Raw genomic sequence first — 22,312 nt, forward strand, 5'->3', positions numbered from 1 at the left:
TGTGAGATACTTTATGCTTTTTAAAAACCATGACTACAAAAGCTGTGACTCCATAACCCAGTAATCTAGTTTCTTAGTATTCAACCTATAACAAGGGGAGTTGAAATTGATAATGTAATCACTTTCATGCTTCACAAAACAAAGCCTTAAATGAGTAAGAAAAGCTTTGGTCTAATTTGTGTAAACAAACAAAAAGGTGTAATTAAACTCTCAATACCCAGATGTCAGAATGCCAATCAGAAGGAAAGATGCAATAAAACCAGTCTATTCTGAGCTGAGTGAGCTACAGCTGCACACCCACATTTCATTACAGGTGGACACCTTACCACAAGCAGGAGCTCTCCTGTCCTTTGCCCTGGACCATTTAGTAGCTTGCTCCTTCTCAGGCTCTCTGTGTGGTCCAGCTCCTCCTGGGAGAAGTCTGCAAGCCTGTCCTATATGAAGTAATAAGGGCTTCTGCTTGAGGTAAAGTGCCTGGCTGTGCTCTAACATGCAGACATGACCTCAGCTCATCAGCATGGACGGGGACACACGTCCTGCTCAGCACCTACAGAGAACCACTCTGCAACAAAATTTATAGGCATGAATACATACTGGGGGAGAAAGACTGCTGGCATATTGCTTTTCTGGGTTCCTATCTCTTACTGCTTGGTTCATCAGCTTAAACAATATTTTCTGGGCAGATGGTCTAGTAACTAGAATGGAAAATTGACTGCTAAAGAGATAACGCAACTTTCTATGATTTCCCCCCCTAAAATGGCACAACATGCCAAAGTGAGCAATTTTAATTCAACCTTCTAAAGAAATGTCCATATATGAACTCAACAATGAAAAGTGGTATTATAAAGAAAGTGAAGCTACCAGATGTTTAAGTCAAGAGAAACTGGTTTAATACAAACTCTAAAGGAAGAAAACACACACACTGGATAATTCTTTTTGTGTTTTAATCAGCTACCCCCAAATACTTAATTCATAAGCAGCTAGACAGAACCACTCTGTCTGGTCTAACAACTCCATTTCTAAAAGACAGAATACACTCATTTGCCCTTGGCAAAGCTTGTGAATGGATTATGAAAATTAGTTTCCATAGTTACATACACAAAGAGAAGGAACATGAAGATGGCAAAAGCAGCAATCTTTACACGTATTGGTATACGTCCTTCTCTTGATCTCCCAGGTACTACATGGCATTTGGTTTCAGGTTCTTGTTTCACAGAGGGAGGATTCTCCTTTATTGCGTTTCTTCTTCTTCTAGCACTAGAAACACAAGAAGCAATATTGCTGATCATACTTTTAAAAAGAGAAACATTGCCTAACACTTTTCAAATTAAGACATGTAGTCTCACACTAGATCAGCATCCTAGCCTAGAAAAACAGGAAACTAGAAGATTACTAAACTGCAGCACTATAATTCAGAATAACATTTTTGTATAGAACAGGTGCAGGAGTGGTACTGGGTGGGAACTTTGTATTCTGAATGTCAGGGGCCGGACAGCTTAATGCTGTTGAAAATTCTCTGTCCTAACTTTTCTGGAAACCATTCAAGCTTTCTAGCAGCACATTTGTTAGGCCAATTGATGAACTACTAGTAAAGTCCCATCCCAACAAAGATATATCTTCCAAAGCCTTAGTCCATTGTTGCTTGTTTTCCCCTTCCCAGCAATCAATTGTTCCCTACCTTCAGACTAACCTATTTAAGTATTGCACTCTTCCAATTCTACACAAACATTTCACTTTGTCAGATGAAATGATTCCCAACTCTCCTGTGAGTTCTCCCAACCCCTCCAAAAGCCTCTTTTTTTGGAGGGGGGGAGGGAAGCCCCATAATGCAAGCAGCAGTCTTTATGCAAGGTTTTGACTGACAGGGCTGGTTAGATGAATTCTGCCCTCTATCATTAAAATTAAGTGCTCTGAAAAGCAGAAAGTATTACCACCTGCTTGCACCACAAATACAGTGGTGCCTCGCAAGACGAAATTAATTCGTTCCGCAAGTTTTTTCTTCTTGAGAGTTTTTCGTCTTGCGAAGCACGGTTTCCCATAGGAATGCATTGAAAATCAATCAATGCGTTCCTATGGAAACCGCCTTCAGACCAGGTCCGGGGACAGTCTGTCCCCCGACCTCTTCTGAAGGCTGGGGGGGGGGGCAAGGGCTTTTCTTCCCACCGCCAGCCTTCAGAAGGCTGTTCTGAAGGCTGGCGGTGGGAAGAAAAGTCCTTCTCCCCACCTCCCACCCCGCAAGCTCCGGGGACAGGAGGGCTTTCCTCCCGACTGCCAGCATTTTAAAAGCCCCCGGGACAATGGAGACTTCTTCGCTGTCCCGGGGCGATCTGAAAATGCTGGCGGGCGGGAGCGAAGGCTTCGCTGCCGCCCGCCAGCATTTTAAAAGCCCCCGGAACAACGGAGACTTCTCCGCTGTCCCGGGGCGATCTGAAAATGCTGGCGGGCGGCAGCGATCATTTTAAGATCGTCCCGGGACAGCGGAGAAGTCTCCGCTGTCCCGGGAAGGCAGGCGGGGGGGAGCAAAGACTTTTGCCCCCCGCCGGCCTTCAGAAGAGGTCCAGGACCTCTTCTGAAGGCCGGCGGTGGGCCAAAGTCTTTGCTCCCCCCCCGCCTGCCTTCAAAAGCCGTCGGGATAGCGGAGAAACGCGCTGCGCTTCTCCGCTATCCCGGGAAGGCAGGCGCGGGGGAGCAAAGACCGGCGGTGGGCGAAAGTCTTTGCTCCCGATGGCCAGCATTTAAAAGAGGTCCCCGGGGATTTCTCTATGGGCTTTCTTCTTGCGAAGCAAGCCCATAGGGAAATTCGTTTTGTGAAGCGCCTCCAAAACGGAAAACCCTTTCGTCTAGCGGGTTTTCCGTCTTGCGAGGCGTTCGTCTTGCGGGGCGCCACTGTAAACTAATTGTGAAGAAAAGCTGGAATAATTGTCTAGTTTAGGTGTTAGAACCAAGGTTTGTTCTTGGTTTACCACTTGAGGCTTGTCTGGGAGAGAGAAACCACAAGCTAGGGTTTGGGTATAATGCTAAGCCAAATCATGGCTTAACAGCAGCAGCAAGACCAGGGGGAAAGTGCTGCAGTCCCCATCTTCACTCTGAGAATCCATGTTTGCTCATTTATGCTAAGCCATAGATCAGAGTGTTAAGCTACTGACCTCCCTTGAAACTAATATAACACACAATTGTTTTATATCTGCAGAGTAAGATTATTGACCTATGCAACCCAGTAAGCTCTAAATCAAGTGAGGAACTTCCAGCCCATGGGCTTCATCAGGTATTCCAGGAATCCTCATTTGGTTCACGAGGCTGTTTTGGCCAAGCCACATCCATCTACTCTACACTTCCCATCATATATGATAGCAGGCATGAGGAAGGTAAAGGCAGGGCTTGATGAAAGGGGCTTTGCATCCACGATCAACCAAGGCCCCCAGTGCAATGCTTCCCAAGTGATGATAATCAGCTGGTTATTGGTACTTGAAGAGTGATGTGTAGGAGGGCTTTGCAGGTCCTGTGCTAAGTGCTTCCCAAACCCCTATAATCTCAACTGCCAAGCACAGGCCTTGAACAGATGCTTCTCAAGTGCCAACAATCAGCTGATTGTTGATGCCCGGGAAGGGACATATACCTTTTTCTCCTGGAAAAAAAACAGGTCATCTGACATCATAGTAACATTAAATAATTAATAGGTGGTGGGTTCTGTCCACCAGTCTAACTTGGCCCACAGGGATTTGTGAAGGTAAAGACCTGGTCCAATGGCTTGATCCAGTTCTCTACCTCTGCCGTACTGTAAATATTCACAAACTCAGTATGTTCAATGAGTTTCTTTTCCACAACATATGGAAAGCCATAACAGAACTTCTTCAGTTTACTTCCAAGACTAGGAATTCTAAGGAACTGTTGATATCTCCGTGCATGTGTGTGTGTGTGTGTGTGTGTGTGTGTGTGTGTGTGTGTGAGAGAGAGAGAGAGAGAGAGAGAGAGAGAGAGAGAGAGAGAGAGAGAGATCCTTTGTCAGGCAGTTTTTGAAGAGCTTTACCTTTGTCCTACAGTAACATTAACATCAGGATAGCCAAAGTCTTGGTGTGGTAGATCAGTTGTCTGCAAAAAGGAAAAAGGTTTGTTTCATAGGCATCCTAGCAGTTACCTACTTTTGTGGTTATGGTGAAAGCTTGTAGTTGAATGGTACTGTCATGTAGGGATAATATTCTATTTTAGATCATATTATGTGAAAGTTCCCCACTATAAGGTTTGTGCTTTTATCAATCTGATTCTCTAAGCATAGCCAAATATATCACCTCTCTCTCTTGTTCCCGATGGTTCCTGGCATAAGCCCTTTAAAAAAACAACAATTGTGTTCCTTTCTTATTAATTATAATCTTCTTAGAGACAAACTCAAATGTGTTAGTTCATCATGGATTGTCTGGACACAACTTTCCTTGAGTTCTATATGGGGAAGGTGAAACATTTGGCTTTCTTGGTTTGATGTGTTGAACCAGAGGCAATTTCCAGAGTGTCCAGGTTTCCAAATTCATTGTCCCACATATGTGCATCACTTTTGATTAATGAAACTGCTTGCTTCTAAGCAAGTATGAAATGGTAAGCATATAGGCCAGCATGGGTGTAGCCAGGATTTTCATTGGGGGGGAAAGGGCAGGACTTGGGGAGGCAGAACTGATGTGATTTGTCAGTTAGTTATTTCTATTGTTTTACTTGATTGGGGGGGGGGCACCTGCCCTCCCCTGCCTACGTCCATGTAGGCCAGTTACATATTCTCTTTACCGGACCTAAAATGCTCAGACATATCTGACATGAAGATCAGACACAGGAATTGCTTTTCTGAGGTTATAAATACAACTATGGCCAATTCTTGGTTTTAAGTCCTCCACAACCTAAATTATTCCTACCTTGAAAGCTGTCAGAGGGCATGTTACTTGCTAAGGGAAATCTGGAGGAGCAACTGACATGATCTGCTTAGTTGTACTCTGGGGACGTAGACTGACATTACTGTAAAACTAGCAGAGCTTGTGTGCTTCCTGCTGCACCTCTACAAAACTTTTCAACCTGCCCAGCCTTAACTAGAAGTAAAATACATTTTAAAAAATCTGTTTAACAACAGGCAACATCTTAAGAAAAAGAATCATTTTCATACTTTTTTAGAAGGCCATCTGACACATTGTGATCAAAACGCTTATGTGCCAATAAAGTGAAAAGGAAGTAAAGAAGTGAGATTAAAACCTGTGAAACATTTATGGCAACCCAGGAGTTCAAATAAAAACGTTGGTTGCCTGTTGTTTACTCTGTCTTACACATAAACTGAATGTCCTAACAGTTTATAATAGCTTCTCAGAAATGTCACCCTTGAAGGTTAAATACAGGTTCAAAAAAAGGTTCTGACTTTAAAAATGCAAGTCAAATTCTAGTTCATCCACAAATAAGCAATGCAATCATGGTTAGCTAGCATCTACAGCAAGAACAGATATCTAACATTTGACAACTTTGGTCTAGCAAATATATATCAAGTTTCAGTATCTGGGCAAAGAACAAGAGAATGAATGTGTGTGTGTGTGTGTGTGTGTGTGTGTGTGTGTATATATATATTCAGACTTATAGAGTGGTGTGCTGTTCACAAGTGATATTTTATGTCTTTGCTTCCAGAACTCTGCTTTCAAGAATGGCACATTTAGTGCCAGGTTTAACATTTGAGTGTGCTGTACCATCGCTGCAAAAATACCTTTTGTCTGTAATTCCTTTCAGGACTGCCAGCTTTCTTCCTTGGTCCTTGTGACCGATGCAGTGCCACTTTACCCTCTGGCAATATTTCCTGCAGCTTGTTAATACACAAGATGACATTAATTAAAGATGTGTGGGCAAGAAGAAAAGGATGAAAGCTGGAAGCATTCACAGCAAAGTTGATCTATCGTCTTTGGCAAAAGTTCAGGCATGTTACATGAACAGTATCATTCATTTGTAAATTGCAAGTCTGCTAAAAAAAAAGTCTGCTTGCTACAATTCCTTTAGCAGCAGTCACTCCACACTTTCACTCTGAGAGTTTTAAAAATGGAGAAACTGTTGATGTAAAAGAGACATTGCAACTCCAGCTTTATCATTAATTGCAGCCAACTTAAACATATGACAAGTCTGGCCAAAATTTGAAAATTATTTTTTTCTTTAGGAAAATAAGAGAATCAGTTTCCCACCCCCACAGAGGATAACAAAAACTAATTTGGAAATAAAATAGTTAAGTCAAAGTAGCAATCCTTCAGAATTAGCATCCATGGAAAGTAAGTACTACAACAAAGAGTATCGCAGATTATTTAAATCAATGTTCTTCTATCTTAAGTCTCAAGATATTGTTGGACTACAATTCCCATAATCCTCAGTCAATGGTCAGGGATGATCTGAGCTGTAGTCCAACATCATCTAGGGACCCAAGGTTGAAGAACTAAGTTAAATGACCCAGACAATGAAAGTTGCATCAGCCTGACTAAATCAAAGGGCTGCAACAGTAGCTACTTACTTCTGCCACTATTTTAGCTAAACTGTGTTCAACATCAGATGACAAGAGTTTTTTCTGACGTTCTGCCACATCTGCAGGTGATTTCTGAAGCAAAAAAGAAACCATAAAAACTATGACTGAAACTGAAGATAGAGAAGGTCATATGATATTATGTGTGGGTGAGGATGGGCATACTGCTTTATAAACATGAAACTATGCAACCAGTTGGCTGCTCTACAGAGTTCTGAGATCAGAATGCTTAGTAAGTTTTTTGAATAAGAGGCAGGAATCAGTTTTGTGTTCTTCACCTAAACAGTGGTGGTAGTTATTGTGTTCTTTGTTGACTGGACATTTTCTACCATGACATTTCTTAAATGAAGTCTGATGCACAATAAGTGACCAGGGCAGGAGGAAAAGCAAATAAAAAGTAAAATACAAATCCTGATAAAAATTAACAGGCCAGAGACTGTAACTGGAAGGAAACTGAAAACAAATGAGCCCATAACTATGAAAAATGGCTAACAAAATTCACTAAGAAATAAACATTTCCACAATGCTGCTTCAGTGGACAAAAAAAACCCCAAGAATGATAAGTGTGTGTTTTGCCCTATGAGATAAGTGTAGTGGGAGGACTTTCCCCCTTGAGAGAAGGTATCAGTTTATAGACTTTTACTTTAGAGAGATCTCAGCAGTATTTTGGACAGGTGAAAAACCAAAAGATGTGCTTGCACAGAGAACACAAAGAGCCAACTACTCTATACAATAGTAGGATTAAATAAAATTAATGCATACTTTTAAAGAGATGTTTTCCTACCCATAAATTACTAGCATGGGATATCTGGGTAACTCCTGAATTAGCAAGCAGCCTTTTTTGTTTTTTTTAATAGCATCATAAACATCACAGAATATTGGGGTTGCCCCCTTTGGCCAATAAACTCTTCCAAAAGAGACTTAAAGGTTTGTGTTTCAAGTGCTGCTCCTGCAGACAACCCAGCAGCTGCCCTCAGGAGAAATCAAGTGAGGGAGTGAAGTATGGCTGGGCATTGTAACAGGTTACTCTTGAGTTTGTAAACTCTTTGTGAAAGAATAACAGGTTAGATAAGCATGTCTGAGGTGTGACTTGTATCTAGCAATCCCCCCCCCACATTGTTGGACCTGACCAGTGCTTAAGTGCAAGGTTGGCACCCCTAGGGGGTTTGGTGGGTTGCCAGAAAATCAATTTCTGCCATGATTGCTTCTCCAAAATTTATCTTCATTAGGCTAACAACCAAAAGTAGCCAATTTGATTATTAGAAGATGTATCATGGAACAATTCACTGCATGGATATGAATGCTGTTCTGTCCCGTTTAAATATACCCGAAATTCGTCTACATTCCCAGTTATAATTCCTCTGATGTGTATTTTCTGTTTGTAAATAAAGTTGAATATTCTTAACTGTCTGTGAAATCTATTTTGCATCAGATTTCCTAGGGCTCTAGTGCATCAACAGAAGCCACAGAAGAACATTCTAATTATGTGATTGGAGTAATTGCTTCACTTGTCAGGAGTCTGACACAAAGTACATCAGTTTATATTAGCTCACAATTTAGCTATAGCCATAAAATATTCATGCCTTGGGTTACTTACATTTTCAGACCCAGAGGTATGTTCAGTTGTCACTGTGAGGCCATTTGTTTGGATGACTACTTCTGTGGTTTTTCCTAGGTGAGAATATATTTTTTTTTTAGTAACTGTCACTGATTCATCTATGCCACATTATACAACACAATACTTTCAAAAATGGAGTTCCAAACTCAAGAGCTCTGAAGTAGCTGAATTTACTGTGCAGAATGCTAGGATATGGGATTTTACGAAAGTGATAAGCTTTCCTGAAGTATTCTCAGGTAGATTTCTAGAACATCCTTCCCCACACTCTACTATTCAAATAGGTAAAGCATTCCTTTGTTTCCCAAGCCATTGTACTTTCAGCAATCCTGTTTTCTGAATTTACAGAATCCAGGCGCCTTGTGCCAGCCATATGCTCATGAAAGTAGTCTTCTGCACATGCATCCCTAACATGATGGGGAACTATGCATGCAAATAATGTGCATGGGTGAAACCTGAAAAGCACACACACAACTGAATCCCGAGAATGGTTCAAACACACACCAACCCTTCATGAGATTGCTCCAGAATGAGATCCCCACAACATGCTTACTTTAATTATGAATGTCATCATTTGAATTTACAACAAATCTATGTTAGCCATTAGGACTGTACTATATATTGGGGGTGGGGGCTCAAAGCAGTTCATTTAGGGAATGATTACTATGTACTACCTTCTCCATCATTTTCAGAATTAACCTCACTGTTCAACTCAGCTGCTGTTCCTGGGCATTGCTTCATCAACTGCAGGAGCTTGTTCTCATAAATGGTCCTTGTAGAAGCTAAAAGAAACAGGCCAGAGCACAAATGTTTTTAGCAATAGCTTGCTGCATTTCAAAGTGTTATTAAATTGTTTGCATTGAACGGGAAATTTTACATACTCAGAATGGTTGATAATCATAGTTAGAGCTGGATGGAGCTTTAACCACTGCAGGAAATCTAGAGCTGGGGGATTCCCAACAGAGGACTATCCAGTATCTTTGCCCTCTCCTATGCAGTAGCTGTTGGCAGGGCAGAGGCATTGCTCACCTAGTTTCCCAACACAGAGGCTGCTGCCAATTACCAAGGGAGTGGTTGCAAGGACAAGGCACCATGGGCATAGCGGTGGAGCCATGTGCCCATGCTGACCTGCAGCAACCAAACATTCATTCTGTCCCCAAAAAAAAGAACCTCAAATCAATTGCATACACTCTCCCTGCCCAGAACTGGCCTGCCTCTAGCTGGGATTGACAACTATTTGCCTTAATCTGGAAATCACTCATCTGTTACTGCAAATTCAACTCCTCACTACATTAGACTCAACTGCCCTTTATATCACTGTTTTAGTGATCACTCTTCTGAAGCATACGTAATATTGGTCCAGGGGTGATTCCATATGCACAGAGAAGCTCCCATAGCTCAGTGTCACTCAGAGCTGTAACATCAATTTCATCTTTGGAGTCTTGTTCCACAGAGCCTTGTTCTGGAGAATCTTTTCCCTTGTTTTCTATGTGCACATCAACAGTAACCTTCTCCATATCTCCTAATGGTAGGGTCTATGAAAAAAACACAACACTGGTTAAGAATACTCTCTTTATTGCAGTATTTCCCCCCATTAATCACTTTTGAATCAGACAAGTAAACATGAATTAGCTTAAGTGCTGCATCTGGATTTGTGCCAGCTTTGGAATGATTTCTTATGGTCTTAAAAGAATGATGAGCTGAACAGTATTGCAATGTTTATATGCATATTCATAAAAATGTAGAAACCAAATTAAGTATAAAGTGACATATCTCACTGACAACACCAACAAAAATGATTCTGCCAAAATTTCAGTTTAAGTGCTCCAAAAATGAAAGTATATATAACTAGAAAGAGTGTCAGGAATCATGATGAACCAATAAAAGTGACTGCCAGAATGATTGGATATATTTTGGGCAAAACTAGACTTTTCAGCAGAGGAGGGATTACTGTCCCATGTCTAATACTCCCCTCCACATCTTGTGAAGCTCACCAAGTAACATGCTATAATTGTAGCCTGCCCTATAGAAGCAAAGAAACGTTTCTTTCAACAGGACTGCAGTTATGCAAGATAAACTGTTTGTGCAAGGAGAAGGTGGGCAGAAATGGCACAGAGCAAAAAACTCATTGTCTTCCTGGCACTCTGCAAAAGAGAGAGCCAAAAGAGGCGGTGCACCTCCTATTGGAGAGGAAGGCACACTGCATGCCCTTGAAAACTCTTAAGTAAACTGGTGTTTAGAATTACATCATCCCCCCATAGCAGTATGATCCGATTAGTAACAACACAGCTAAGTAGAAAAAAGAGATTCCAACCACTAACTGCAGTACAGCATTGCAAAGAACAAAACTGCTTTTCAGATTTACATATACATATTTTCCTGCTCTCAAGCCAATATTATCAGATGCATCAATGTGCTGTTCCAGCTTGTTTTATGACCTTATTTCTATTGTAACCCAATTGAAAATACAGTAAATGATTAAAGGCACGAGTTTTTATTGTATAAGATCTATCAGTATATATTCTAAAATCCGCTCTCAGAATACATTTTGTCCTCAAAACTCTTATTATCCCCACATATAAATCATACCAAGGGCTCCTCCAGACAACCTGTTTATTGAGCATTCCTCCCGATTTACTTGTACAAAGTTTAAAGGGAGAGCAGGCTATTTCTGGTCTTTATTGCTTTTTATATTTTTACCAATTGGCTTTCACCGATTTTTACTGTTGTTACTGCAGTATTCTGCTTTTATGTCATACACTACCTTGTTATATTTTTTGTGAAATATTTTCTGTGAAACGGCAGTGTGTGTGTGTGTGTATTTGTGTGTGTGTGTATATATATATATATATATATATATATATATATATATATATATATAATTGACCATTTGTTATTTGTTTGTGGAATGTTTACGCATCTTCCTGTCAATCATTCATTCTTGCCACACTCTGAATACTTTCCTAACCATAAGAAGTCCAGGTTAAAAAAAGAAAGTGGATTTGTTGCACTAGCATAATGGAACACTTTTAACTGCAGAAACCAGTATTTCCAGAATTATTTCTGCAAAACAGCAAGTCAGGAGGCACCCAGGAGGAATACCCTTGAGGTGAGCATCTTCACATCTTTTAGGTGTTTCCAATTAAATCACCCCAAGAACTGGCACGAGCGTTTGGCACCCTTCGGAAGCCAGCAGATCACACGCACACACACACCAGGTCCCCATGCCTTTTTTTGGGTTGCGGCGGCTAGGAACACATTTTATGGGATGAAAAATTGGGGGAATGATAGGACCAGCTCCAAGTCTGAGGAGGTCCTGAGCAATGTGGGTCAGGGTGTCCCACATGCAGCAGTGTCAGTACATCTGGTCCATACAGCTGCATCGGGACACACTTTTAATTCCCCACAATTCCCCCAGAGTAATGCTAGATCACAGATGTTGTGAAAAATTAAAAGGGAGGCTGGATCCCAACCAGCTGATACAAACAGCTAGGTAAGCCTCCTGCCAGCTCCACCAAAGCACTTTTGCCCTGGAGTTTCTCAAATCTGGAGCCGACCCTGTCAGTCCCTAATTTTCCATTTCAAAAAAAATCTGAATGCCATGTTCTTTAAAATGTATGTGAAAGTGAGGGGCTGGAAAGAGGATAAAATTTCAGATTCACCCTTCTCTTTTTCTGAGGGATATAGAAAATAGGACATCTGGGTTTTTAAAAATGAAAATGGCCACGTTTTCAATATTGTGAACAAACAGCAAGTAACAGAGTGCAGTGTAAAAAGGGGTAGGGCCGGTGCTTTTTTTCTGGGGGTACACATACCCCTAAACATTTTGTGAATCTTTGTACTTTTACTTTGTACTATTTACTGTATTTATTTCCCCCCGATTTGAACTATAAATCGATTTTCTTGAGTCAAAATGAGAGTACCCCTAAACATTTTTAAAGGAAAAAAAGCACTCCGTAGGGCCTCCCCAAAGGCATCTCCTGAACCTTGTTTTGCTCTATATTTACCTCATTGAGGGGCTTTAATAACGCCCTATAAAAATTCACAGTGCTCTGTGAGGTAGTTTCCCTAAACGGCTATTACTTTTCAAACTTGCCTCCTCCCTCCTTTGGAAAAGAAAAGGCAAATGAATCTGGATGGCCCCTCGGTCTTATTAACTCGTCCTGGACGGTAGCAAACTGGGCCTCGCCCTTTCGCTTTCCCGCCTCACTATTCAGTCTCCTCGCTCTCACGAAGCTGTCGCGCTCCATTCGCCACATTCCACGCGGAACGCGACGCCCCTCCCACCCCCGCGCCTTTTACGCCCGTTTTCACCCCCGTCTGGGTTCCTCGCCCTGCACTGCAAACCCCGAGGGGGCGCCCCCCTGCTCTTAAACGGCCGGCGTAGAGAGAACGGCGTGTTTCTAAACATAAGGTATTTCTAAACCTTCGACTCCGCTTGCTTACAACTTCATCGAAGGGGTAAAATAAATCCCCTCCCGGGGACCCGTGACCCCGACGTGATTCGAACACGCAGCCTTCTGATCTGGAGTCAGACGCGCTACCGTTGCGCCACGAGGTCTTAGGAAGCTCTTCGAAAGCTCAGCTTGAAGAGTCTGCCGCCGCTCTTCGGCTTGCTTTTTTTCCCCCCCTCCCGCTTCCTCTTTGCGCATGCGCTCTGCTCTGTTTGGGGTTTTTTTAAATACACACTCACCGAGGTGGGGGACCTTGCTTTTTCTGCATTCCTAGACTGGCTACCCTTTGCTAAAGGAAGTAAATTACATAGCCTTAGTTATTTTCACTTCAAAACCCTACTCTAAGCCCCCCGCAGAAAGAGATGTCAAGGCAGCTAGTAGGAGGAGCAACAGCTTCGCGCCCTCCCGGGCTGTTTTGAAACCGCCGTTTTGAAGGACAGCCCCTATGTGTTTACCCAGCCAACCACCAGGCAGACCACGCCTCTTTATGGGCGGAACCTACGGGGGAAACTGAGACCCTGAGAAGGCAGTTACGCCGGAAGCTACCACCTTGTGGGGAACATACTTTTACTGGACAGGTCCACTAAAGGTCCTGCGGGCGGGGGGGGGAGCAATAAGTGGTAAGGTTCGAAGTGGCTGTCTCTGGGCAGGGACCGCGGTGCTTGCAGAGCGAGCTGTCGCTGTTGATAGGAAAATACAACAAAGAGCCTTGTGTCACTTTAAAAAGGTGTAGCTATTTTGTGGACCGAGTCTTCTGAGGCATGAGAAGTCCTCAGTTGGCAGACCAACACTTCTTACCTCTCTCGTGAATGGTTAAAGTCTTTAATGCACAACAAGACTCTTTTATTTTCTTGTCGCCTCCCTATTGACTTCACCTCTGTAATTTAATTAAGATGTAAACCGCGTACACTTTCACACACAACAGGTCGATAACATTGATGCCACGGAAGACTTGAGTCCACGTAACCCACGCCAATAAATCTTACAGCTGCCACCTGCCAACTAAAGTCCAGCCGAAACCATGCATGTGCATGCCTGTAGGAGAGCCAGCATTTCACCAAATTACTGCTTTCCTAGAAATGTAATAGTCGTATAAATAGAAATATAAATAGCGGTATAGACTGTTTGCAGTCTAAGCACATTTAACTAGAATTCAAAAGGAAATAATTAGTTCAATGGGACTTACTCCCAAGTAAAAGCTACAGTGCTGTAATTCCTTGAAGACTGACCCCAAATTTAGTAAGGTACAAGCTTCTTTGTGTACTGAGTCTGCTTCATCACCACTACCAAGTAAGTGTGCACAGGATTGTCACCACAGAAATCCTGTGCATATGTGAAACTGCATTCTAGGCAGCGATAGCACACACCAGCCCATCCAAATCAATGTGCTTTTTAGCTCACCTAACAGGATCAGGTTGCTACTTGATAAAATAATTGATCAGATTGACTAAATCTGTATCAGTTTGCATGAGGTAATGGTTCTGAAAGGGGGGGGGGGAAATAGTGTTTTAGTTTGTTTTTAAAGCCGTTTGCATATTTCTCATCAGGCACTATTTCAAGATGGCTGTTGGCATCCCTCTGCCTCAAGACACAATGGAGTGTGCCTCCAGGGGTGAAGCCAAATTGCTGCAGTAGTAGCACCAAAGTGACCTCTCCAGGCCATAAGCCTGCACAGTGTGTATGGAGGTCCTGGGCTGCCCAGATGACAAGACCCTCCTCTCAGCTTCATTGATGTGGTCCAAATGAAAGCAGAGCAATATGTTTGGTACCAGGTTGGCTGCTGGAGTTGCCAGAAGAAGACCTACAAGGCACCATCAAACCGTCTTAGGGACTCCACTCTGGATTTTTGTAGGGTTTACTCCTTTGCCTCCCACCCAAGGTATCCTGCAAGGCAGCAGAGATCTAGGATCAGAGTTTTCTTTCTCCTAGATGGACTCCCTTTCCAGGTTGATGAGCCCCACCTGCCCCTCCCTTCTACAGCACGTGCAGAAAGCACCGTCTTGACCATTGGACTTACTATTGGTCTCATCCATCAGTCTGCCAGAACCTGTCTTCACATGCTGGGAAAATCCCTAACTCACTGATGGTTTGAGACCCATCAGCTACTCTCACCTGGTTTAGCTGGCCAGTTGAAGCTGTTCCTGGGGTGTGGCTGCTGTCAAATGCTGACAGCTTCCAGGAGCCACAGATGAGAGCTGAGTGCAGGGTGGGGACCAAAGATGGAGAAACTACCCCAGAAGGAGCACAACATGTCCCCCAACAGTAGAGGTACTACTCCTGTGCTAACACCCCATACAGCCCATTTGAAGACGGTGGATCTTTAGTAAAGAGAATACTTCTAAGATGGTTCTGTATGAAATTTATACTTAATTTTTTTGCACTGAAAATCTCCAAAATCATTAACTTTTCTCCAGATGTTGTCTGAGTAAACAGGGATGCTTGTGCAATTAGTTTTAAAAGGTTAATTTAACGGCTTCATCAATAAGGTTGCAACCCAAGGGTTAAGTGACAATTTTCCCTTCTATCCTTTCTTCCTCATCAGGGATCTCTGTAAATGATGTTTATGACACCATTCATTGCTTTCACTTATATCCAAAAAACCTGGCCTATCTTCAGCCTACTGTGGATCTTAGACTCCTGCTGTGGTGAAGTGCCCTCGTGGAAGGAATTAAGTTTCCAAAGTGCTGCTTTGCTAGCTGCTGTGTTCTGTGAAAAAAAAAGCTGAGGGAAAGCCCTGCAGATGGCACTGTCTGATCTTTTTCCTTACTGCCTTATTCTCAGCTCATATAGCTCCAGGCAGTACAGAATGCAAAAATCATGTAGTTCACATAGCTGCATCAAAACTGTCAAAATAGTTATTTTTAAACTGAGGGCAGCCTGCTGCTGCTGGCTGCCATAAAATTAAATGTGCAGACCTCTGACCAAAGAGACATTGGTGTTTTGGGGAAAATATATATGAAAACTAACCTATATGTGAAGTGGGCCTGGGTTAAATAATAAAGGCAAAGGGACCCCTGACCAATTAAGTTGCGGACGACTCAGGTTGTGGCGCTCATCTCGTTTTACTGGCTGAGGGAGCCGGTGTTTGTCCGCAAACAGCTTCTGGGTCATGTGGCCAGCATGATTAAGCCGCTTCTGGCCAACAAGAACAGTTCACGGAAACACCCTTTACCTTCCCCCCGGAGTGGTATCTATTTATCTACTTGCACTTGACGTGCTTTTAAACTGCTAGATTGGCAGGAGCTGGGACCGAGCAACGGGCGCTCACCCTGTTGCAGGGATTTGAACTGCCGACCTTCTGATCGGCAAGCCTAAGCCTCAGTGGTTTAGACCACAGCGCCACCCGCATCCCTAAATACCTATAATAAAGGTACAAACCAACAAATGCTTACATGGAAATACCATTGAAATAATAGCTTTCACTGATTCCATTTCAGGTTAATTTTTTTCTTATCTAACCTGCTATTTATCAAGCTTTGGCATCAATCACTTCTTTCTAACTGTTTTGTGAAGTAAAAGACAGGTTCCAGAGCCATGTTTTTTTGTGCACTCAGGGCAAAGGCCAAGCAGAAGGGGACCCAGGAAGGCCATTTTGCCAAGGCATTAAATTTAGACACTTATTGATTTAGGGTGGGGACCTCACACAGTTGTTTGTTTTTTGGCATTAGATAAGTTTCACAACTTGTATTTATGTGCATCAGACATCCCCAAAAAAAGTGGCGCACTCTGTCCAATTAGGACTGCAAATTTAAGCAAATTAAATGTAATTTTGTTGTTGTTAACTGATACAGATTTTGTTCTGTTAAAGAGTTTAAAATGCTCACAACTATTCGTAAAAATACATCGGTTCTGATAGCACAAAATTGGACCGTGACAGTGGCGTAGCGTGGGGGGTGCAGGGGGGGCCGGCCGCACCGGGCGCAACATCTGGGGGGGGCGCGCTTGCCGCCTCCGGAGTCGCCGAAGAGCCTCGGGCTCAGGCTGTAGCAGAGCCTCATGTCTCGCGGAACCAACGAGCTGTGCGCGCGTCCGGGCTGAAGGCGTCCGGCAGGCAGCGGCTCTCAGTGCTCGCCGTGGTCCCCGCGCATCAGGGCCGCGGAGGGCGCGCCAGGCAGCCCCTCCTCACAGCCCCGCCGCTGCCGCTGCTGCTGCTGCAGCTGCTGGGCCATGTTGCATTTTCCTCGCCTCTCTGCCCTCCTCCTCCTCCAGGCAAGCAGCGTCGTTTGGGCGGCAGCGCCAGCGGCAACTCGCCTCAGATCACCTGACACGGACCCGCCGCCGCCGCCGTGGCTACCTTACCGTAAATACCCCAGCCCAGGCAGCAGCAAGAAGCTGGCAGCGGCGGCAGGTTAGGGGTTAGGGGGCGCAAATTACTTGCCTTGCCCCGGGTTAGGGGGCACAAATTACTTGCCTTGCCCCGGGTGCTGACAACCCACGCTACGCCGCTGGACCGTGATGAACATGTCTTCTGAGATCTGCTGTTTATATAAGCAAAACCAGTTTTTGGTGTCTAATTGTTTTCACATGTCATCTTTTTTATTGTTCTTATCACTAGCATCCTCAACAGCTGGAAGCGGCCTGAACCTGTCAGGACCTCTGAAAGAGTCTGCTCAGGGCCCTAATCTCAGTTGCCCCATGCGGACCTCATCTTCTTAACGCTATTATGTGCCCATTCTCTGAATTGTTTGCTTTTTAAATACTTCTTTAGCACTTTTACCAGCACTTTTTTTTTGGTTAAAATGTACTCTCAGATCAGCAGCTGCTGTCCCTATGGAAGCTGATTTCTGGAAGAGGCCCTATTGAAGTTTTACCTTAGGATATCTCTAAATGCCTTGTATCTTATAATAAATGGGTTTTTTTAACATGTTTGTTGAAGTTTCCGGTATAATTTATTCAACTTTTAATGACGCACATACAATAGTCAGGGGTAGGCAAAAAGTTGATCCATATCTACCAGGTCCTTAGATATCTGACTCCCATAACTTCAGCTTTCCTCCTGAAATTAGGCTACTGAAACAAAAAAACAAAAACAATAAAAAAGCATAGATGAGGGGGGAAAACCAAGAATGGATTTTTGTGTGAAAGGACTTTTATTTCAGTTCCGACACTGAAAAATATTCTGGGATGGGTTATTCCTAGAGGTGCCCTCTTTGTTAGTTCTAAGTATATGTCTGTTCCTCTTTCTAAGCCAATATTTTGCACTTCACTCCAGCTCTTGAGTTCTAGGGAAAAAGCATGTTTGAAGTCTGCCCACCACTGCAATAGATAATAAAGTTTGTCTTGACATTTTATATCCCAGGAAAAAGCTTTGTGAAGCATGTACTTGTTTTGATACAGACTGCTGCTACTTTGTTCTTTATATCTTACCTAAGGAATCTAATAATTCTAATAATCTAATAATTCACAGGAATATATTTTACCATTAAAGCAGAGAAAGGGAAAAGAGTGGTTCTTTTACACTTCATCTTTAGGGTGGTTCACACATTTATTTTTCATTTTGGATTAGATTACTAGATTTGGAGCTCTCCGCATCAAATAAGGCTTAAATCTGAGGTTTATTGATCTCTTATAGAGTTTCAAGTGACCTTCCTGGATTTTGGATATAGGCTACATATAGATGATAGTGTTTCATATGTCCTTTTCTCATACTAGGGTTGCTCTCTTTGGGAAATAACAAAAAAGACAAGTGATCTTGAAATATTATAAAAGGCTGGTTTCTTTTTATTTGAATTGGGGTTTGTTTTTTTAAAAAGGAGGCTCTCTGTATTCTTTTTGCTGCTTTAATCTGATTTATGTTGGTTATCTTTCTGTTGATTTTTTATTGTATTTGTATTTAAAAATGGTGACAACTTTTGCAGTTTTATTTTTAGAACCTGGAATATCTAAGGCAATAAAAGGTATTAGGGAACACACCCATCTTACTAAAGAACCATTTATCCAGTAGATTAAATGCTGGAATTAGACCTGTGAGGGTAGCCAAGGTTATCTGTAACTACAACATTTTCGTCTTTTGGATGCTTCTTTGGTTTCAGTCTTCATCTCAAGATCTCCCTGAGCAATAGCTGTCTTAGGACCAACCAAAATGTCACAAAATTCTAACAAATTTGTGAGTTCCCCAGAACTCAAATATCTTACACAACATATGAGGAGAATGGATAAGGGGGGGTCCTCATGGCTCTGACACCTGGGAGAGGCCAGTCACTCTGCAATCTCCATCTTGGAACTGAATCTGTAAGCTGACCTGGTTACAACACCCAGGCTAGTTTTTGTACTTCCCCCTCCCCTCCCCCATACTTTGTGTAGCATCTTGCCTGATAGACTTCTGTAGAAGTGGAAAGCTTGTCATGATTTGGTGACATATTAGTTGGTTCTAGTAAAAAGCATTGCCAATGGAACAGACCAGAGACAAGAGTGGGCACATCAGCAAATGTGAATTTATTATGTTTGTATGGATGTGGGTGGTGCTGTGGGTTAAACCACAGAGCCTAGGGCTTGCCAATCAGAAGGTCGGCAGTTCGAATCACCATGACGGGGTGAGCTCCCGTTGCTCGGTCCCTGCTCCTGCCAACCTAGCATTTCGAAAGCACATCAAAGTGCAAGTAGATAAATAGGTACCGCTCCAGCAGAAAGGTAAACAGCGTTTCCGTGCGCTGCTCTGGTTTGCCAGAAGCGGCTTAGTCATGCCGGCTCCCTCAGCCAATAAAGCGAGATGAGTGCCGCAATCCCAGAGTCGTCTGCAACTGGACCTAATGGTCAGGGGTCCCTTTACCTTTATGGTAGACTAGTTTCTCCCTCAGTCTTCCATCCAGGCAATCCTAACCCAAGTTTGCATACATATTCCAGCCAGGCAACTACACCCTAGGAGAGTACAAAGCAGGGCTGGTGAGGGCTGTGGCCTGGAAAGCATGTATGGCCAAGGGAGAGTCATGAGGGCTTGAAAGAGGCTTTTACATTGGCCTCCAGGTCTGTGATTCCTCATCCTTGGTCTACACCAGTCTACACCAAACTTGGCCCTCCAGCTGTTTTGCGACTACAACTTCCATCATCCCTAGCTAACAGGACCAGTGGTCAGAGATGATGGGAATTGTAGTCCCAAAACAGCTGGAGGGCCAAGTTTGGGCTTCACTGGTCTACACTAACTACAGGTTTTTCTTCATCCCTGCCTGGAGGTGCCAGGGTGGATATGCCTAGATACATCAGCAGGGATTTAAGAGGACCTTCCCACTCATTCTATTTCCTTTCCACATTGTCATGCAGAGTTTATCCTACCATTAAGCATCAGATTTGGAGATGGCTTTAAAGAACAGCAAGATGTTAGGCATGTGCCACTTTGGAGGGCACCTTTTGGATTTCCTGGCCCAGTGGCCCAAACATCTAGAATATTCTAGGCTGCCAGGGTAGTGTATATAGATCTAAAAACTTGTTAAGTGAAAACATTGTAATGGCTGTGCTATTTCTGTGTTGTTTGCATCATACTGAATAATAAAAAGGAGGGTGGACAGCTCATTTTCCAGCAAAGCGGCCTCATTTGCCTTCTCTTTCAGCCACCCTTTTGTTTTCTATTCCTGATCATAGTCAGCAAGTGTTTCTACCTTTGTGCTCCTTTCACTTGTTTAAGTAACCAGTGGTTCAGGTTAGGGGTGTATTTCAGTTCATCCATAGTAACAATAAAGAAAGCATCAAGCAACAGCAGATGTAATTTATAGACTGCACAGAGACGTAATAATAAAGTCTGTTTATTACAGCAATTAACATATCTGCTCTCCTAAGCATGCTTTCACAGTTAGAGCAAAAAAGTGCTTACTTCAAGTGCATAGTTTACAGAAAGAAAATACAAAGGAAGGAATGAAGTCAAGCAAGCTAGTTCGAAAACGGGCATTGGGAAGAAAAGGGAATTAATCAGCCAGAAGGCCAATCGATCGGCAAGTATTTCAGTGAAAGATACAGACATGATAGGCATCTATAATTTATAATACAACCTTGTAAACCACCTTGTTAAAGCAGAAGTCTTTGGGCTTTATGTTGTTACAACCCAAAATATATCTGTTAAGTGCTAAAAGAAAATCAGCTGTGCCGTGAGGGGTTTACTGATCCAATTGGAAGAGGGTCCTGCTGTGTCAGTGTTGAGAAGCACTGGAATGTATATATAACATGCTCAGCAGGATTGCATCAGTAATAAAGTCAGTGGAGCTTCTCTGATTTTACCTTAGCTAAGGTTTTGGGGCATGTAGAACGATCTCTTTCATTTTAGCAAGGTAATCTCAGTAACATCTAGCAAGTTGTCAATGAGCCTTACTTTGTATCAATATATATCATATATATCACATACAATCCATGAATATGTATTTTTAGCACCATTTTTTTCACCAGAAAAAAATTCCCCAACCAAAAGGCTCATAGGATTTTAAGGGCACATACAGCAATTCTGTACAGATATGTGTGTTGAAATGGCCTTGTAGTCATCCAAAGCATTCAGATACTCAGTGGGACACATAAATGGAAATATTATTTTCAGAGGGATACAAAAGTTCTGAAGTACACAGTGAATTCGGATAACAAGTTTTCAATTAAGGTTTTGACAATGGAGACTCTACTGTATAGGTTTCAAATAAACATTTTACATGTATTGCAATGCCTTCATCTCTGCAATGTAAATAAATGGATAAACATTTATGACTCCAAAGAGATATGGCAGACTACCATAATCATCCAATTGTGGGACTGGAAATCCTAGGAGAAGCATCCTGCATTACAAATTGCAATTATGTTCTTTTGTGAAGTGCACTTGATTATTGAGCATACAAATTTGATTATTTATCCTGCTTTATAAAAGCCTCTTTTAGCAAATACAGACTGGATTCCATAAAACAATTACACTATTTTTGGCTGGCTTTCTTTAGTGTTACAATGATATTCTCACAGTCATTAATTTAATCTTAAGGAGACACTGTGGCAGTGGCGTAGCATGGGTTGTCAGCACCCGGGGCAAGGCAAGTAATTTGCGCCCCCTAACCCATGGATTTGCGCCCCCTAACCCGTGGATTTGCGCCCCCTAACCCTAACCCCCAGATGTTGCGCCCGGTGCGGCCGGCCCCCCTGTACCCCCCACGCTACGCCACTGCACTGTGGTGTGTCTTTTTTTTAAAAAAGCTGTCATCTTTGTTAAAAGTGAATGCTTCTGTATCAAGGATAAATGACAACCACCACCTGGTTCTCAATACATTTTTAAAAATAAATAAATACTACAAAGGGTGTATTCTAAAAATTCTCGTAAATATTTTCTCTCTCTGAAAGGGTACGTAATAGAATGTGAATTATCTACATAGCAGAATCCTTTGTGCACTTACAAACAATCCTGTTTTCTATTCTCAGTGTACAATATTATACAAGAGATATGCATGGCTTATTAAGGACATCCAGTTAGCAGGAAGCTGAGTTGACCTGTCTATCCAGTGTAGAAAAAGTCATTTATTGATATCATGCAAAATAGATAAAAAATAGCTGGTTTCTATGGCTACTGAGGCTGGAAGACTACTGAGGAATATTTCTATTTACGTTCCTATATGATGGAATCCAGAGAGCAAAAAGGGGAGTAGAAACAAATGTAGCCAGCTTCGGGGACATTTTCTGCCTTCGTGTTTCCCTGTCCTCAGTTCAAGTAAGACTCCTTTTTACTGACAAGAGCTGGAGATCCAGGTCAGACCAACCAGTATGGCATAGCAAGGC

The 22,312-nt window shown here is 42.6% G+C and overlaps 1 protein-coding gene and 1 non-coding gene across 6 annotated transcripts; both read right to left on the minus strand.

The window, feature by feature from the left end:
- Positions 1-927: 927 nt before the first annotated feature.
- On the minus strand, positions 928-13,058 carry LEMD1 (LEM domain containing 1). 5 transcript variants are annotated; one of them, XM_053393313.1, is made up of 8 exons: positions 12,826-13,058; positions 9,481-9,667; positions 8,807-8,914; positions 8,115-8,188; positions 6,509-6,592; positions 5,723-5,818; positions 4,028-4,089; positions 928-1,257 (listed from the first exon to the last, which is right to left on the minus strand). In XM_053393313.1, the coding sequence occupies exons 2-8, from the start codon at positions 9,647-9,649 to the stop codon at positions 1,038-1,040; spliced, it is 813 nt and encodes a 270-aa protein (XP_053249288.1). In that variant the 5' UTR covers positions 9,650-9,667; positions 12,826-13,058; the 3' UTR covers positions 928-1,037. The 5 variants fall into 5 exon arrangements, with proteins under 5 accessions (XP_053249288.1, XP_053249287.1, XP_053249290.1 ...); XM_053393312.1 differs by lacking the exon at positions 12,826-13,058 and adding an exon at positions 12,677-12,818; XM_053393315.1 differs by lacking the exon at positions 12,826-13,058 and adding an exon at positions 12,579-12,680.
- TRNAW-CCA (transfer RNA tryptophan (anticodon CCA)) lies at positions 12,622-12,693 on the minus strand. The gene has a single exon. It is a non-coding gene; the product is annotated as a tRNA-Trp (tRNA).
- Positions 13,059-22,312: the final 9,254 nt, after the last annotated feature.

Source organism: Podarcis raffonei, chromosome 6 (assembly GCF_027172205.1).
Source record: "Podarcis raffonei isolate rPodRaf1 chromosome 6, rPodRaf1.pri, whole genome shotgun sequence".
Lineage (NCBI taxonomy): Eukaryota > Metazoa > Chordata > Lepidosauria > Squamata > Lacertidae > Podarcis > Podarcis raffonei.